This window comes from Mastacembelus armatus, chromosome 21 (genome assembly GCF_900324485.2).
Source record: "Mastacembelus armatus chromosome 21, fMasArm1.2, whole genome shotgun sequence".
Taxonomy (NCBI): Eukaryota; Metazoa; Chordata; class Actinopteri; order Synbranchiformes; family Mastacembelidae; genus Mastacembelus; species Mastacembelus armatus.
In genome coordinates this window covers 19823660-19835650 of record NC_046653.1, presented here as the reverse complement: position 1 = coordinate 19835650, position 11991 = coordinate 19823660, and the positions used below count along the sequence as shown (strand labels likewise).

The window sequence follows — 11991 nt, the reverse complement described above, 5'->3', positions numbered from 1 at the left end:
CACTGACACAATATAAGATGTTGACATTATTTATGTAATTTTGTTTATCTTATTTGATTTTGTCTGTTGTACGGTTTGTGTGCCTTTTACTCCTGTTTCATTTTGTTTTTTATCTTGTTCAGCACTTCAGTCAACTTTAGTTGTTTTTATTTTTTTTAAGTGCTTAAATAAAGTAGCAGTTGCATCTTTTTTACTTTCAGTCAACACCATGACTTTTAGGACCACTAAACCTAACAGATTGGATGTAAAGTCCATCTCTGGTTTGAAAGTTGGGTTTAGCTTTTATTAAGACTCTTTCGCACTTTCGTTGTAAATTTATGTTTATATAATGATGTATACAGTACATCAATTTCCTTATTTATATCTACAAGTATACACCCATCATACCTTATTGTTTTCTCAGTAGGACTGGTACTGACACAGATTGCAAGGACCATTTTGTCTAAAAACGAAGTTTTCTCTTTTTGAACTTTATAAGAATCTTGGCACCATGTAATGTAGTTTCTCAAGCTATAGTAAATGCACGGCACATTAATCAAACTGGAAGTGACATTAACATCAAATTAGGGCTTTATTGCTTTTAGTTGAAAATAACACCTGTGAAAGGTGAAGAATCCTTTGGCAAAACTTAATAGTTTCACTTGTTGCAGCATCATGGATTAGTGGTTAGCACTGTTGCCTCACAGCATGAAGGTTCCTGGTTTGAAACCCAGCAGGGGCCCTTCTGTGTGGAGTTTGCATGTTCCCCTGTGCTTGTGTGGGTTTTGTTCAGGTACTCTGGTTTTCTCCCCAGTCCAAAAACATGTATGTCAGGTTGATTGGTGACTCTAAATTGCCCACAGGAGTTAGTGTGAGTGTGTGAGGTTGTTTGTCTCTATGTGGCCCTGTGATGGACTGGTGACCTGTCCAGGGTGGACCCCTGCCTTTCACCCAAAGAGAGCTGGGATAGGCTCCAGCAGATCCCTGTGACCCTGGTTAGGAATAAGGGGGTCTAGATGATGGATGGATGGATGGGTATAGATGGATAGATCGATTTTCACTTAAAGGTCTGAGCATTTAAATTGTGATAAAGTGTGTTACAAGAAGCTATGTGGAAAAATAGACACTACTAATGTCATTCACTCTACTAAACTCCATCCAAGATTCACAGAAAGAAATAAATGACTGTACAATAGTTATCCTTTTTAGAATATTAGCCTCTCTTTCCTGGACAGAACAACCTATTTAGACGTTTATAAATCTCTGTCATTTTTAGTCCATATATAACTGGATTAAAGAGAGGATGATACACTATCACTTGCAATGTCATTATTAAACGCACAATTGTTGGAAAATCATTTTCCAGTTGTAGAAGAAGTACATCAAATGTATTCAAACAGGAAAAGTTGATTAGAACAATCAGGTGAGGTAAACAAGTCTGTGCAGCTTTTCTCCTGACTTCTCTACCACTTTGATAGCTGATTATAAATATCCTTATGTAGGTAAAGAGGACGAAAAGCACAGGGAGAAATAAAATGTTAATTAGACAAATCAGACCATATATATTAAGTACTGCTGAAATCTCACAGTGTAGTTTATAAACTGTGCTGTTGCAAAGTATTCCTTTGAAATAATACTTACACAGTTTAGTATCAGCACTCAGACCAATTGGCACTGCAAACTGACCAGCAGGCAGAATCCAAGCTACAACCACTAAAATACAAATGTTTGTTTTTGTCATGATAGTTGGATACTGCAGAGGTTTACATATAGACACATACCTGTCATAGGACATGGCTGCCAACAGTAAAAACTCTGAACCACCTAAAGAATAAGTTATAAACCACTGAAAGAGACAGGCTGAATATGATATGATCTGTTTTTCAGATAAGACATCAAACAAAATCTTTGGGTAGGTGGCAGTGCTGAAAAGAACAGAGTTCATTAACAAAGCTGCAATGAAAATGTACATAGGCTCATGGAGGTTTTTGTGAATCACTATCAGACACACAATAGTAGAATTAAAGCAGATTATTAGAATATATGCTGTAAACATGATCACAAAATAAACAAATCTATATTTGTTCAGTTCCACATATGCATCAATAGTTATATATGTTATATTTAGGTTATTATCCATTAAAGTTTAAAAACAAAGTGTTAATGACAAAGACTTGAAGTATCAAAGCAAAGATCACATGAACATATTATACAGTATATCTGTCATTCAATTGTCTAATGTATTCACTGATACCCGACCTTGACATGAACTTGTGTTGAAATATTGCAACAAATACAAACCTCCAGAATACAAAGTGAACTGCTTGACTCTGTGGGTTGATTTTTATCAGCTTGTTTCTCCCTCCATAGATCTCATTAAACTCTCCACCAAGAGCTGTCGTCATGTAAACATCCAAACAGTAGTCCTCTGTTGTTATACAGTAAAATGATCTGAAGAAGTGTGTCGCTGTATAGAAGAAGTTTCCCATTTCCACTGTTTCACTTTTTGTTATCATCTTTGATGGAGCTGACAGCTGAGTAATAAAAGGAACCAGTCATGTCACACATTTCTTTAGTTGCTGCCTAATTAGTAAAGTTTAAGTGACTTGCCAAACACTGATCCCCATTACACTGTTGCATGGCCTTGTGTTCTCATCAGATGGAACCTGGAACAACTCTCTTCTCAAGAACAATGACAAAATCTGCTGGTTTCATAAAGTTTCTGGAATAACGCTTGTTTCCGGAAGCAAAGGAAGAAGTAGTCTGATTTCAAGATGAAGTCCATGTAGGAAGGAGGTCAGAGTGCATGGAAGATCAACAAAACTTCAGATTCTAAAATTGGAGAACTCAGTGTGTATTGACTGTTGCTGCCGGGCAGGTTTCAGTTTTTGTGAACCTGCTATTCTCTTGGTATTTTCAGACACAACATGCTTTAGACCAGAGGTCACTAACAGGCGGACCCAGAAGCCGCCCCATACGGACCCGGACGTATAGCCAAAAGAGAAGATTGTGATTTAAAAGCTAACGGGGCGCTTCTATTTCCACCGGAGCAGCTTTTTTAGACTTTACAGTGGTGGAAACGCACAGACCAATTGCATGCGAATTGAGCCATCCCACGTGATACCACTCAGCCAATCAAGTCTGTGCATCCCAGGCGGTAAATATTACGACTCTACAGTGTAAACAGAGCTAGAGGCAAGTTACACATGAAAACAGTGTTGCCAACTTAGCGACTTTGTCGCTATATTTAGTGAGTATTCAGACCCCTCTAGCGACACTTTTTTTTTTAAAGGGACTAGCGACAAATCTGGCGACTTTTTCTGGTGTTACTTGAGACTTTTGGAGACTGATGTGTTTGTACTGCACCGTTCTTACACTTCTCAATTTGCCGCAGTAAGACTGCAAATCAGCTGCAGCCGCGAGCCCCTCCCCCGTCCCAAAGCCTTCACAGGCGGCCCCAGTCCTCTCGCAGCAGTCCCTCCCTCCCAGCTGCAGTCACAGCAGGAAGTGTTCACGCCTCCGCGTCCCGACTGCAATGTGCGTGATCTGTACTGATGCATGGCATAATAAAAAAATAAAATAAAATAAAAAGTAAAATGTTCTTTGTCTAAAATAAATCACTGCATTTGACTCAAACAGCCTCAGTCATTTACAGCAAGGCAAATGTATTTAGTTCTGAGAACTTATTAACTGCAGGCCGTCATGCTACATTATATGGCACAGTACAAATATTTTGAGTGTCCCTTATTCTGTCCCTTATTTCTTATAAAGAATCACAATTGTCTCTTACTTTCCATTTCTGAAGTTGGCAAAAGCGTCCATCACAATTACAGCATGTGCCATGGACATTATGCAAATTACACGATGGCGTCATTTTAGGACAGCCAATAGCTACTTTCCTTACTGACGAGTTGGCAACACTGCATGAAAAGACAGTACAAAGAAAAAGAAAGAGAGCGATACATGTAGAAAACAAAGGGAGAGAAACAGGCGAGTGAGACGGAGAAAGAGAGAGAACTTAGTTAACGAGAGAACATTATACATATCTACAGCCATACATATGTGTTCAGTTGTGTGTTACATGACAATAAATATTGTCAGAAAGTTTTTGAATTGTACTGAATTCATTTGATTTGACAGTCAGGTAGTGATTACATGCAGATGTTGATAAAACTACTAGGCTACTTAAATATATATCACACTAACTAGTTAGACATTATGATCTTCCGGACCTTTGCTTCAAGAAATTTTCTCTAACTGGACCTCTTTAAATTTTAGTTGAATACCCCTGCTTTAGACTTTACTCAGAATAGTGCAAAAAACCAAAAATACCCTGTAACAGCAACAGAAACAGAAACTGGTCAGACTGACTGGTTGAACTGCAGAGAAAGTCTACAGTTGCCATTTTTAACAACTGCCCTGTCCAACAGCAGAAGACCAGCCCAGGTTCCTGTCAGCCAAGAACAGAACTCTGAGGCTGCAGTGGGCACAGGCTCACCAGAACTGGACAGTTACTGCTGATGCCAAATTCTGACCACACTGCTGAACAGCTCAGGATTTTGCATCAGCAGCATGAATCCATGCAGGGTGATTAGATCAGATGACTTGATCTAATCTGAACCCCAGGTATTATTTTCTTATTGGAGGTTTGTGCTGGTTTTAGATTGGTCATAAATACCATGTTGGAATTAGTGTGATTTACTAATGTCACCAGAACATCTGAGGCCTCAGACTGATTGACTAACCTACCTTGTCATTGTATCATTAATTCTGTGGTAACATGTTCTGGACTTGACTGAAGAGAGGAGCAGGACTATCAACTGATCAGCATGTGGTGATGACTTGGACCAGATGATCAAAGAGACTGCTGGACAAACATGGTGAACTCAAGTGTGTATTAAGAAAGAGCTGGGAAAATGTGGCTGAAGGCCCAGTCAATGGGGTTTTGAACTCTCACCTATAGAAGAATTTCTTGGACATCCTGGTGGATGTGTGGGAACATGGAATCTGAGTGGCCACATTCAAATCCTCCAATGGGGAAATGGCTACTCAAAGTTTTGAGGAGAAGGTTTTTGGTGCCTGTTGTTGCAGCATAGTGAGGATCCACTGGTAGATGACAGCAATGAAGGACAGGATCAAGTAGAAGAAGGAAGCCCTGTAGACATAGCTGAGCCAGAGGCCTACAAACATTTTCCAGGTGTAAGGAGCACTTACGGATTCTGGACACTGTTGGACTGTCTTCAATGTTGCTTGATTGATGGAAACAGTCAGGGGAGAATGACATGCATATATGGCTAGAAAGCTTGAAATGCTTTTAAATGAAACAATTCAAGTCGAAAACAAATCATTACTTCTTATTTAATCTGTATGGACGTAAGGAGAAGTACGTTTTCTCCTGTTTCACCTCATTACAGCTAATCTGATCCCACCTCGCACTGAGCACACTGTTCATATGGAAATAATCTGAGGTGAACCAGGTAGTTCTGTACACACCCCAGAGAAATGACATAAAATGTATATAAAATGGATCTGCATTGTATTGTATTGTACTGCACTAGTCCCTTCTCAGCCACATTGAAAGAAAGGCTCATTATGCGGTTCTTTGAGTGGATCTTTTGTCCTCTCAGGTAAATCACGACTATTCATGCACACACGTTCCTGCATATGCCCTTTCTAAACAAAAAGTGTCTTACAAAATTTAAATCAGTGTATTGTTTTCTGTGAATGAGTGAATAAGATGACTTTCACATCATTGTGAAGCAAACACTTTACACTACAAGATGCATTTCTTTAAAGTCTTGTGAACCAATGTTCTGTTTGTGTTTTATGGTCTTATGTCAGTGACTTAACAATTGTAGTTTTTCACTAACTATGCATAAACTCTGTTTTCTCAAAAACACAATCACATATAAACTTGCTGCTCACATATTTTTGTAGCCCAGTTTGTGCTGATAACAGTGTTATCAGACTTTATCCATTAATATGTTTAAAAGCAACTGAAAAAAGCACAAATGTCAGGGCATGTCAAAACTTGTTCAGGGCCCCAAAACACCCTCAGACCCCAGAGGGTTAACATCTGTGGAGTCAAAATGTCTCTCTGGCAGAGGAATTAAAGAGCTTTTTTGCCCATTTTAAATAGAGCACTGTGACCACATCCACATCACCCTACACTTCACGTGCCCCCCACTACAAACCACTGACTGTACACGAGTGTGATGTGAGTAAAAAGAGAGAACCCCACAAAGGCCACTGGCCCAGATGGATTACCAGGGAAAGTGCTCAAGGCCTGCGCTAATCAGCTCTTACCTGTTTTCACCACCATCTTTAATCTGTCTGTCACAAGCCAACATCCCTGTCTATGTAAAGTCACACGTCATCCTCATACATTAATTTTGCACTGTGCAGCATGTGGAAAAATAATTCTACATGTACAGTGAAAGCAGTGGTGCACAAGACATGACAGTTCTTTCCTCATTACTCAAATTCTTGTCTGACTTTAATGCCCACAGTACTGAATCATAACAAATTAAGAAATTGACTTGTAGGAGTTTGTTGCTGTGATTAAAGGCAAAATGAAAACATTAACCATCAACACATATATGTTTAGGTTTTCAACATTTAAAATGTTTATTTTCATCTTATGACCAATATGAGCTTCATCAGGTCCTCTGCTCTGCCCTTGTCCTCTTCATCATCCTCACCACCAGAGTCATCCTACACACCACCATCCTATGCTGTCTGGCTACTCTCTCTCCAACCACTACTTTGCAGTCACTGACCTCTTTTAGGTTGGAATGTCTGCACAAGATGTAATCAACTTGTGCTCCTGCCTCCACTTTTATATGTCACCCTATACTCCTCCCTTTTCTCAAAAAATGTGTTCACTACAGCCATCTCCATCCTTTTTGCAAAGTCTACCACCATCTGTCCTTCTGCATTCCTGTCCTGCATACCAAACTTATCCATCACTTCCTTGTCACCTCTGATTCCCTCACCAACATGTCCAATGAAGTCTGCCCCAGTCACCACTCTCTCACCACTAGAGATACCCTGAATCACCTCATCCATCTCCCTCCAGAATTTCTCCTTCTCTTCTAACTCACATCCTACCTGTGGGGCATAACCACTGACAACATTCAACATCACACCTTCACCTTTCAGCTTCGGACTCATCACCCTATCTGACCCTCTCTTCACCTCCAGAACATTCCTAGAAAAATCCTCCTTCAGGAAAACTCCTACTCCATTCCTCTTTTCATCCTCGTCATGATAAAATAGCTTGAACGCTGCTCCTACTCTATGAGCCTTGCTACCTTTTCACCTGGTCTCCTGAACACACAAGAGATCCATCTTTCTTCTCTCCATCACATCAGCCAACTCTAGTTTTCCCTGACAAAGTCTCTATATTCAAAGTCCCTACTCTGAGTCCTACAGTCCTGCCCTTCCTCTTCTCTCTTTGCCTACAAACACGCCTTCCTCCTCTCCTTCTTTGACCAACAATATTCCAATTTTCACTGGCACCCTGTGGGTCAACAGCACCGGTGGCGGTCACAGTCAAGTCAATATTTGTGATTCGCATGTTTGATTTGGCTTAAATGTTACGTCGGATGCCTCTTCCTGACACAACCCTCTGTATTTACCTGGATTGTGCCCCCTTGTTGCATTAGGAGATTAGCTCCATGGTACAGTTTACATATTCATACCTTAAACCAGCATCACGAAGGCTGCAAAGGAAGTGGTGTTCCACAAATTTAAAGGAATTTTATCTAGCCTGGAAAAACTGGCTATTAACATACAAAAAAAAATCTCTCCACAAAGCCAGAACTGCATACTATTGATCACTAATAGAAGAAAATAAGAACAATCCCAGGTTTATTTTCAGCAGTATAGCCAGGCTGACAAAAAGTCACAGCTCTGTTGAGCCCAGTGTTCCCTTAGCTCTCAGCAGTGATGACTTTATGAGTTTCTTTACAAATAACATCATAATAACTATTAGAGATAAAATTCAGCAGATGCTTCCAACAGCTGCAATAAATGAATCCTCTACTACAGTAGCTCTTGAATCATCAGTAAGACCTCAGTTATGTTTAGACTGTTTCTCTCCCATAGATCTCTCTGAATTCACATCAGTAGTTGCTTCATCTAAGTCATCAACGTGTCTCTAAGACCCCATCCCAACTAGACTACTTAAAGACACCCTGCCATTAATTATCTCATCTTTATTAGACTTGATAAATTTATCTCTAGTATCAAGCTACATACCACAGGCCTTTAAGACTGCAGTAATCAAACCCTTACTCAAAAAGCCTAGTCTTGATCCAGGAGTCTTGGCTAATTATAGACCAATATCCAACCTACCATTTATTTCTAAAATCCTTGAAAAAGCTAAGGTTAGCCTCAGATAATAGACTTGTTTCTATACTTGTCCTCCTAGACCTTAGTGCTGCATTTGACACTATTGACCACAACATCTTATTACAGAGACTGGAGCATGTAACTGATATCAGAGGAACAGCATTAAAATGGTTCCAATCCTATTTATCGGACAGATTCCAGTTTTTTAATGTCCATGCTGAACTTTCCACACGCACAAAGGTTAGTTATGGAGTTCCACAAGGTTCTGTGCTAGGACCGATTCAGTTCACCCTGTACATGCTTCCTTAAGGCAATTTGATTAGGAAGCACTCAAATAATTACCACTGCTATGCAGATGACACTCAGCTGTATCTATCTATGAAACCTGATAACACAAACCAGTTAGCCAGACTTCAAGCGTGTCTAACTGACATAAAGGCATGGATGACCAGTAACTTCCTACTTTTAGAAGTTATTGTATTTGGGGCTAAAAACCCTAAAAACTGCTTTTCTAAAATTATAGCTACTTTAGATGGCATAGCCCTCTTGCTCTCTCTTGCTTGATCTGTAAAATCCAGAATAGAATTTAAAATCCTTCTTCTCGCATGCAAATCCCTTCATGATCAAGTTCCTTCATACCTTAAAGACCTCATAGTGCCATATTATCCCAATCGACCACTTCGCTCTCAGAGTGCAGGTCTACTTGTGGTTCCCAGAGTTTCCAAAAGTAGAATGGGAGGCAGAGCCTTTAGCTATCAAGCTCCTCTCCTGTGGAACCAGCTCCCAGTCTGGGTTCAGGAGGCAGACACTCTCTGTACTTTTAAGGCTAGATTTAAAACCTTCCTCTTTGACAAAGCGTATTGTTAGGGCTGACTTCAGGTAATCCTGAACCATCCCTTAGTTATGCTGCTATAGGCCTAGACTACCTGAGGACCATCAGTGCACTGAGCTCCCCTACCCTAACCCTCCCTTCCCTTCCCTTCCCTTCCCTTCCCCTCTCCTCTCCTCCCCTGCTCCCCCCTCACATGTAGATTTCACCAATGAATGTCACTAACCTTGTGCTTTCTCTCTCCCCTAGTTTGTGCTCTCTCCCTCTTTCTTTCTTCTGCAGGTGTCCCTGGTCCTGGAGCTGTATATTGCTGATGTGCAGTTACTGACCCCACCAACCTGCAGTGTCCATTTGTTATTTATTGTTGCTGTTCTTTTCTCTCTCCTCTATCCACTCACCCCAACGGGTTGAGGCAGATGGCTGCCCAAACTGAGCCCGGTTCTGCTGGAGGTTTTTGCTTCCGTTAAAGGGAGTTTTGCCTCTTCACTGTCACCAAATGCTGCTCATAAGGGATTTGTTGGGTTTTATTGTTTTTTGTAAAGTGCCTTGAGATGATTGTATTCTGATTTGGCGCTATTCAAATAAATTGAAATTGAATTGAAATGGTGCAAGTTCTCTGTGCCATGACAGACACTGAACCAGACCCAAGCCTGCTTGAAGAACTGTGCCAGGGCATGGTTCAGGTGGACTCAGGAACAGTACACACAATGTGATCCTGTTCAACTTGGATCATTTCAAGTACATTGTGAGTTTTCGCTGGGGGTGGCACCATGCCTAGTGTGAGTACACCCTTAGAGATTGTTCAAAACAGAATACAGACCAGAGACACACTACGTTTCTTTACTTTCAGTCAAAACCATTGTTGAAAGTTGAGTTTAGCTGTTATTAAGACTCTCCATTCATCCATCCATCTTCTATACCCGCTTTTTCCTGAAAGCCAGGGTCACGGGGATCTGCTGGAGCCTGAATTATATAATGGGGGTTAATAATTATAATAAATTTATGTTTATATAATGATGTATACAGTACATCTATTTCCTTATTTATATCTACAAGTATACACTTAGGTATACACACTGCCGCTTATATATACAATTACTGTTTTCTCAGTAGGACTAATACTGTCACAGATTGCAAGGACCATTTTGTCTAAAAACTAAGTTTTCTTTTATTGAACTTTATGAGACTCTTGGCACCATGTAGTGTAGTTTCTCAAGCTATAGTAAATGCACGGCCCATTAATCAAACTGGAAGTGACATTAACATCAAATTAGGGCTTTATTGCTTTCAGTTGAAAATAACACCTGTGAAAGGTGAAGAATCCTATGGCAAAACTTAATAGTTTCACTTGTTGCAGCACGGTGGATTAGTGGTTAGCACTGCTGCCTCACAGCATGAAGGTTCCTGGTTTGAAACCCAGCAGGGGCCCTTCTGTGTGGAGTTTGCATGTTCCCCCTGTGCTTGTGTGGGTTTTGTCCAGGTACTCCGGTTTTCTCCCACAGTCCAAAAACATGTATGTCAGGTTGATTGGTGACTCTAAAGTGCCCACAGGAGTTAGTGTGAGTGTGTGAGGTTGTTTGTCTCTATGTGGCCCTGTGATGGACTGGTGACCTGTCCAGGGTGTACCCCTGCCTCTCACCCAAAGAGAGCTGGGATAGGCTCCAGCAGATCCCTGTGACCCTGGTTAGGAATAAGGGGGTCTAGATGATGGATGGATGGATGGGTATAGATGGATGGATCGATTTTCACTTAAAGGTCTGAGCATTTAAATTGTGATAAAGTGTGTTACAAGAAGCTATGTGGAAAAATAGACACTACTAATGTCATTCACTCTACTAAACTCCATCCAAGATTCACAGAAAGAAATAAATGACTGTACAATAGTTATCCTTTTTAGAATATTAGCCTCTCTTTCCTGGACAGAACAACCTATTTAGGCGTTTATAAATCTCTGTCATTTTTAGTCCATATATAACTGGATTAAAGAGAGGATGATACACTATCACTTGCAATGTCATTATTAAACGCACAATTGTTGGAAAATCATTTTCCAGTTGTAGAAGAAGTACATCAAATGTAGTCAAACAGGAAAAGTTGAATAGAACAATCAGGTGAGGTAAACAGGTCTGTGCAGCTTTTCTCCTGACTTCTCTACCACTTCGATAGGTGATTATAAATATCCTTATGTAGGTAAAGAGGACGAAAAGCACAGGGAGAAATAAAATGTTAATTAGACAAATTAGACCATATATATTAAGTACTGCTGAAATCTCACAGTGTAGTTTATAAACTGTGCTGTTGCAAAATATTCCTTTGAAATAATACTTACACAGTTTAGTATCAGCACTCAGACCAATTGGCACTGCAAACTGACCAGCAGGCAGAATCCAAGCTACAACCAGTAAAATGCAGATGTTTGTTTTTGTCATGATAGTTGCATACTGCAGAGGTTTACATATAGACACATACCTGTCATAGGACATGGCTGCCAACAGTAAAAACTCTGAACCACCTAAAGAATAAGTTATAAACCACTGAAAGAGACAGGCTGAATATGATATGATCTGTTTTTCAGACAAAACATCAAACAAAATCTTTGGGTAAAAAGCAGTGCTGTAAAGAACAGAGTTCATTAACAAAGCTGCAATGAAAATGTACATAGGCTCATGGAGGTTTTTGTGAATCACTATCAGACACACAATAGTAGAGTTAAAGCAGATTATTAGAATATATGCTGTAAACATGATCACAAAATAAACAAATCTATATTTGTCCAGTTCAACATATCCATCAAGTGTTATATATGTTATATTTAATTTTTGATCCAT

At 40.0% G+C, this 11991-nt stretch overlaps 2 protein-coding genes across 2 annotated transcripts; both read right to left on the bottom strand.

The window, feature by feature from the left end:
* Positions 1-1192: 1192 nt before the first annotated feature.
* LOC113123820 (olfactory receptor 11A1-like) lies at positions 1193-2119 on the bottom strand. Its single transcript, XM_026296125.1, has one exon. The coding sequence runs from the start codon at positions 2117-2119 to the stop codon at positions 1193-1195; it is 927 nt and encodes a 308-aa protein (XP_026151910.1).
* Positions 2120-11064: 8945 nt separating this feature from the next.
* On the bottom strand, positions 11065-11991 carry LOC113123854 (olfactory receptor 11A1-like). Its single transcript, XM_026296181.1, has one exon. The coding sequence runs from the start codon at positions 11989-11991 to the stop codon at positions 11065-11067; it is 927 nt and encodes a 308-aa protein (XP_026151966.1).

What these genes read in the sequence shown, in the direction of transcription:
- LOC113123820 (XM_026296125.1), bottom strand. Translation starts at nt 2,119, where the DNA reads ATGGATAATAACCTAAATATAACATATATAACTATTGATGCATATGTG.
- LOC113123854 (XM_026296181.1), bottom strand. Translation starts at nt 11,991, where the DNA reads ATGGATCAAAAATTAAATATAACATATATAACACTTGATGGATATGTT.